Here is a 6,664-nt window from a genome sequence, read left to right as displayed (position 1 = left end):
ATGGAGGCTGCCGCTTGTGGACCGGCGGCTCTGCAATTTCCTCCTCCGCACGTGCGTTCGAATAGAAACGAAGGCAAGCAGAGGAACGACTTGCCGTCGCCTCGTCGGAGTAATCTCCACCTTGTAACCGTTGGTGACTCGCGAGGGAAACACGGGTTTCTTAGGCAGAGGAAGCCTCCTGTCGGTCAATTACAATCTCTTGAGTGTTCGCAAGGTTAGTAGAGAATTTCTCTTGTATTCCATTCGTGCTGTGGTGTTGCCCGCTGCTGCATGTACGTCTTGTCATGGTTGAATTATATCGAGTGAATTCCCCCTCTTTCGTTTTGTATGGGAGGAAGAGCTCGTCCTTGTTGCTAATTTGATTGAACTCAAGTCATTTTCGATTATTGCATGATCACTGTTGATTATGTTTCTATCCGTATCATGACCGTAATTAGTTCCTCTGATCCCGCAACCTAATTAGGGTCAAGCCACCATAAATACTCCGTCGTTATTCTCTCTGTGGCTCTGAAGATCGAAACACACAAACCTCCATTGATCTCTCTTGAAGGTTTCCAGTTACTGTGGATTGTATTTGCTAATCCGACTAGAGAGTCATATACCCTGTTCCGGCAATTGTCTAGACCTATCTGATCCCATGGTTTTATCTTAGTCTCTAAAAAATAGAAAAGGAAACAAGAAAAGGACTGCTGGAAGTGGACATCTACGTATACTTTTCCTTCGGGAGATTTTCATTTTGTCCAACTGCTTCAAGGTGAAAGAAATTGCAAAGGGATATTGTATTCTTTAAAACAGCCGATATGAAGAAATACATCTCTACATTCGCGATATGTATGAAAAGTGATTCTTTTACATTGTTTTATGATAGGAGATTAGTATAGTTGTCTTAGATGCTGGTCGATAAGCAAAGTAGGTATCAGACAACGCCGCCTCGAAATTACTCAAGCCTATGAGAGTGTAAATGATTGTTTTTCCTGTCAGAATTGTATATCTTCAGCTAAGTCTTTTATTCATCAAGTGGAAGTTACCTCCAATTTATTGTTGACCTTTTCTCTTCAACCTTTTCTAGTAGTCCCGGCTTTGGAAGCAGGATATTTGCGCGCTTCTTCCAATGGAAATTGGTTGCTCAAGGTATGCATACTTATTTTTTTGATGGGAAACATTATTTGAACTTGCGTAAGACTGGATTTGAGTTCATATGAAATCCTAGCTTGCAATTTTAGTTAGTATTATGTTATTCACGTAAAGGGTTCTGATGTATTTGACAGACAAAGGCCCAAGAAGTGAGCTTGTGCTTAGATGGCCGCTCCATTTTCCTTGTCGGTTTGTTCTCTTGCTAAAATTCTCTATAAGATGACATAGCCTTCTATTTTGTGTTAAAAATTTTGTGCAATATTTGACTTAGGGATGATGGGCTCTGGAAAGACGACGGTCGGAAAGATTTTGTCTGAAGCATTAGGCTATACTTTTGTTGACAGGTCAGAGCACTTACTCGATCTTGTGCATCCTTTCAGATTAATTTGACAACAATACTTGGAAATGGAATTGTTACGATTGATTGATGGAAATCTGCTCCTTGAATCATCTCTCGTGTTGGTTAGTTTCTAGTTGGAAGTGCATCCTTATAGATTTTCTCAGTAATTGTTAAGAGATAAGGATGTAACTTCCACATGAAGAACTGGGGATCAAAAGCAGCCAGATGCAAACAGTCAAAAGTGAAAATTATGCCACTCTGATTTTGTAATTAACCTTCTTTTTTGTCATCATATGTATTATAACATCACTTACATGACATCATATGCTGAGACCACAAACTAGTTGTGGTGTTGGTACTTGATTTTTGTATATAGCCATTCTCCAAGTTTTCTCGTGCAAGTCATTTACCTAGCTCTTGGACGTGGTCCATACAACTGATTTTACTGTTCAAAGCATATGGTCTTAGATTCTCGCTTATAGTTCCTCTCATCACTTCATCAATTCTTCTGCTTGTGGCAATGCAGTGACAAATACGTGGAGCAGGCTATTGGCCAAGATTCTGTCACTCAAATCTTTAAACAACGTGGGGAGTGTATCTTCAGAGATTTTGAGGTGTGTCAAATTATCTTGTTGCTTCTTTCCTAGTTCATAACTTTATGCTCTCAATCCACCCTTTACTGCATTTCCATCAAACTGTTGTCACTAGCTTAAACACACGTCTGAGATCTTTAGCTTACTTTAACTCCCTTGGTAGCTCAACCTCCTTTGCATTATTATTTCAGATGTGACACTGTAGGTTTATATTGAAATCCATGTTTTAAGATATTTGTCTACTGTCATCTAATTTAAATACAAATCACTTGGTTTCCATCTATATTTTCTGGTTAACTAGTGCCTCATTGACATTCTTTTCTCAATCTTAATTGGGGATTTCACCTTATATTTTGCATCAAGTTGATTTATGGGCTGTATAAGAACGGACAGAGTTTTTCTTGCCTAAATTCCTATATCCCTGTTATGGTGAGGGGAGGATTCAATCCAATGTCGTCACAAAACTGCTATATGACTTCATAAGCTCTGTGAATTAGTCCCTTTGTTATTGTTGAAATATTTAAATAATAAACAACGAATTCATCTAATAGTTATAGTTCATAATGATCCCACAAAATTTTACATGGTATGAGAGCAGAATATTAAGTTCAAATTTTGCTAGGCCTTTTTTTTTGCCTCCCTAATTTTGTATTTCCACGCTTTAGTCTTAGGTCAAAGGCCAACCTACATGTGAGAGGGAGCGTTAGAAATTTAAACATTTAACAACACCTTCATCTCATAGCTTAACCCTTTATAACAGTTGGCAGTAGTCCCGTAAAATTTCTCAAATATTAGTAATCTGATTGCAGTTAGTTACACTAACAGTCCCTTTGATATAATTAATGATAGAATGATTATTATCTTGTCTTCCAGAGTGATGCATTACGGAAATTGTCTTTCACGCCCCAGCAAGTTGTTGCAACTGGTGGTGGTGCAGTTGTTCGGCCTATCAACTGGTACTTGTGTCTCTTGAATGAGAGTGAAACTAGATTTTTTTTCTATCTATGCTTGTTCCATTTGCATTTGCACAGATCACAACATTAGCTTGTCCACCCTACTGTAGGAAATATATCAGGCAGGGAGTTAGTGTCTTCTTGGATGTGCCCTTGGATGCCCTGGCTAGGAGAATTGCCGCTGTAGGGACTGATTCCCGCCCCCTTTTGCACTTTGAATCAGGCGATCCATACACACAGGTGGTTATTCATCTTGCTAGTGTTGTCTTCCTTAATCTGAAATTACTGCATATGCTCTCTTAACTTTTTCTGGTTCTAATTGAATCATTATTCTCGGGTTAATCCTAAGTGTTACCTCGCACATGTCTCTTCAGGCTTTCATTGGACTTTTCACTCTCTCAAAAAAGAGAGCTGAATCATATGCCAGTGCTGATGTTACAGTTTCCATTCTGGGTACGTCATTTAATGGGCTTTCATATGTTACCGTATAGCGGATATGTCTTGATCAACATATACACTCAATATGGCACTCTTTTGAGGAAAATTGGTTTCATTTTTCTGTTTTGGTATCGTTTACTGTTGTTGCACATTGGCAACTGCACTGAGAATTCCCTTTCTAGATCATCCGAGCAGAAATACTTTATACTTTATCAATTGGAAGTTTTTTGAATATCTCCACACTGGTGAAAAGCTCCATTTTGCATTTGCTAGTGCTACAACACTCTTTAGTGTTGTGAATATACGCTTAAGCCACGAATCTGAAGCTTGTTAAAAGAATCCATTTTGTTTTCTTATATTTGCATCCCAAACTGGGAATATCTAAGCTTGAGGAAATTCTCGGTAGTCTTTTGACCATAAATGATGCATAATTTTGGAGGAGATGCCCTTTCTCAGATCTTGCTGCTAACCTGGGCGTTGAAGATGTTCTTGATGTCACACCAACAGCTATAGCGATTGAGGTATGGCCTGGTTATTGCTCGTGTTGTTTTCACACTTGCAAAGATATTCATGCTTTTACGCATTTGTTTCGAATGAGCCAGCAAAACCCTTGTCTTAGAATACCTTGCTTCTCTTGCTTTCTTTTTGTCTTGGTTTAATCTCTGTATTTTCTAATGTGCATTCCAACTCAGGTGAGTCTGAATAAAGAAAAATTGCTGAAGGGTTGCTCCCCAAAAATCTATCCAGTTTAACCTTAATGTTGCTGGGGTTTTAAAAATGTTCTCAATACTGGAGCACCTGCCAAGTATATTGAACAACTTTCTTCTAAGGGATACTGTTGGTTGCATGAGGTCAAATTGTAATCACTCTGGTCACATAGATGTGGATACAATGAGAAGCTTATCAAATATTATTTTGGAAATGAAATGCATGCTTTTTCAATGTTAACCACCCAAATGAATTGTTGACTGCTCTGATAGTACAATTTGTATGATGCTGACAAAGACAAAACTAGGGAGGCTGTCTTCAATAATCTGAAAGCTGATGGTTCACTAGCTGTAGCAAGGATTTTAGCGGGGGTAACAGCAGGGTTTCAGAAAATATAAAGTCTACTGGTCTGACCATCAGATATCACATGATACAGATCGTCTTAATTACCATATTGCTTTCGCTGACAACGAAGCAGAATTCGAAAAAGTCAACTGCTTGACTGGATCAGCCATCAGATATAACATTCTCCACTTTTAATTGTGTTCCCGTCTGAGAAGAGCTAGTTATGGAAAGCAGTTTTTAATGTCGATCTTAACTGTTGGCAGGTACTTGTACAAATGGAGAAATTTCTTCAAGGCAACAACATGTCCAGGCGAATGTTTCCTTAATCGATGATATATGGATATCATGTTTTTTAGCTTCTTACACTGCTTTTTCCGTTTTTGAACTCTATCTTGCAACTCTCTGCTCCCTATTTTGAACTGATATTAAGAGAAGTTCTGTTAATTAGGGTTGCACGGCTTGTATAGGTAAAGTATGTCCATGATCCATACTTAGCAATTAGTGTTGACTTAGTGCTTGGACATTTGTCTATTCAATTACGAAATAATAGTAGGGCTATACTGGCACACTGATACTTAAAACGAATGGTACTGCATTGTGGACTCAGCAGAAGGTATGTTCTTTAAGTTCTATTTGTTGTCCGGATACGAGGAGATAAGCTTTTGAATTGAAAAAAAAGGTGTAGATCAAAAGATGGGTAATGCCATGAAGTTGCATTTTTGTACAGCCGGCTAAGGACATCGTAAAAACCGATGTTTGCACAAATAAGACCTCTGATATCGAACAACTATTATTGGCGTAAGTTTCGATTTCGAAATGGAAAGAAATCCTTCCTACATAAAAAAAAAATGCTTTCAACCAAAAACTGCTAACCTGGTTGAAGCAGGTTCATGAAGCCCTCGATCCGTACTAATTACTAACTCTGACCTTGAAGAATTGTCTTTTGGGCAAAGGATTTGAGGAAATCTAGAGGGTGTCGTTATCTTTTGTCTCCACGGCACTTCAAACAAATTTATAAGGAATTTAAAGTATTGATTGTGCATATTACATGGATAGTCAATATTCTATTTGTATTTTCAACAAGAGCTTTGGGGTTCTCTTTAACAAAATGTATTTCCAAACTTAGTAGAAGCCTAGCATTTCACTAGTTCCAGAACTAAATTCAGGTCCAAATAATCAAACTCGCGCAAGTGTACAGCTTGTGTCTTCTATTCTTACTTGAAAATTTGAGATTGATTAACGACTGCCTGACTACATCGATGGGACGAGAGGTCAGTTGATTTGTCGCGAATTACTCATGAAACATCGTTTTTCTATTATGGAGAGTGACTATGGTCTTTTGGATTCGATTATTTAGAGATGTACCTTAGAAGGGAGGAGGGTTAGGGTCTGAACTGAAGGAGTCTACTGTTTTGGCTTCCAGTGGAACTCTCAATTAATTAGCAAAGCATCCTAGAAGTAGTCCACATGCCAAGTACATTAGTTTTGTAGTTGAATCCACGATCCAGAGATACAAATTTAGGAGTAATAACTTCCTTTGTTAAACCAGGATATGATTTCTCGGCCGTGAAACCGTCTTGCATTCCGCTAGAAATTCACAAAAGACAATTCGTTCCGATTTTAACGTGGAAGACAAATCTGGTCAGCACATTTCTAGCTTAGTTTTGATTTGCTAGATTCATGCGGTCCTTGTCATCCTTGCATTTGAATTAGATAGTCACATTTGCCGAAGGCTTTCTCGTATGTCAATGAAGAAACGTCAATGCAAGAGTGCTAAATATCTTTTGCAGGAGATATCGAGAGGCAACAGACTACGAATTTGATCAATGATCGACCCGCCGAAGTCCTTCCAACTCCTCCATGATTGACAAAAATAAAATTCGATTACTTCCCCCACGCTAGCTTAACCTGTACAGCGCATGCTGTAGGCTGTCCATCACCATTGACATAAATCGAAAGGGCAGTACCTATTTCACCTTAAAAAAAGAATTAGTGCATGATTTGTTTGGTGATCAAAAGTGAAATAGGCGAAGTCTTCATCGACTGCGCACAGAACAAGAAATTTATGATGAGGTTGACAACAGACAGATGCGATAAGTCAGAGAGAGAGAGAGAGAGAGAGAGAGAGAGAGAGAGAGAGAGAGAGAGAGAGA

At 38.6% G+C, this 6,664-nt stretch overlaps 1 protein-coding gene across 2 annotated transcripts; it reads left to right on the top strand.

Annotated features, from left to right (window-relative positions):
• LOC115684660 (shikimate kinase 3, chloroplastic-like) lies at window positions 1-5,117 on the top strand. Of its 2 annotated transcripts, none has more exons than XM_030609489.2 (10): window positions 1-214; window positions 1,073-1,131; window positions 1,269-1,323; window positions 1,406-1,478; window positions 2,001-2,088; window positions 2,941-3,023; window positions 3,131-3,260; window positions 3,395-3,473; window positions 3,915-3,979; window positions 4,775-5,117. In XM_030609489.2, the coding sequence occupies exons 1-10, from the start codon at window positions 1-3 to the stop codon at window positions 4,835-4,837; spliced, it is 909 nt and encodes a 302-aa protein (XP_030465349.1). In that variant the 3' UTR covers window positions 4,838-5,117. The 2 variants fall into 2 exon arrangements, with proteins under 2 accessions (XP_030465349.1, XP_030465348.1); XM_030609488.2 differs by having other exon boundaries at window positions 1,070-1,131.
• The last annotated feature ends 1,547 nt before the right edge of the window (window positions 5,118-6,664 follow it).

Source organism: Syzygium oleosum, unplaced genomic scaffold (genome assembly GCF_021117445.2).
Source record: "Syzygium oleosum isolate NSW1041296 unplaced genomic scaffold, Sole_v2.1 Sole_v2.02, whole genome shotgun sequence".
In the NCBI taxonomy this organism is placed as follows: Eukaryota; Viridiplantae; Streptophyta; class Magnoliopsida; order Myrtales; family Myrtaceae; genus Syzygium; species Syzygium oleosum.
Note: the sequence above shows the minus strand (reverse complement) of the source record. Positions and strands in the feature narration are given on the sequence as shown.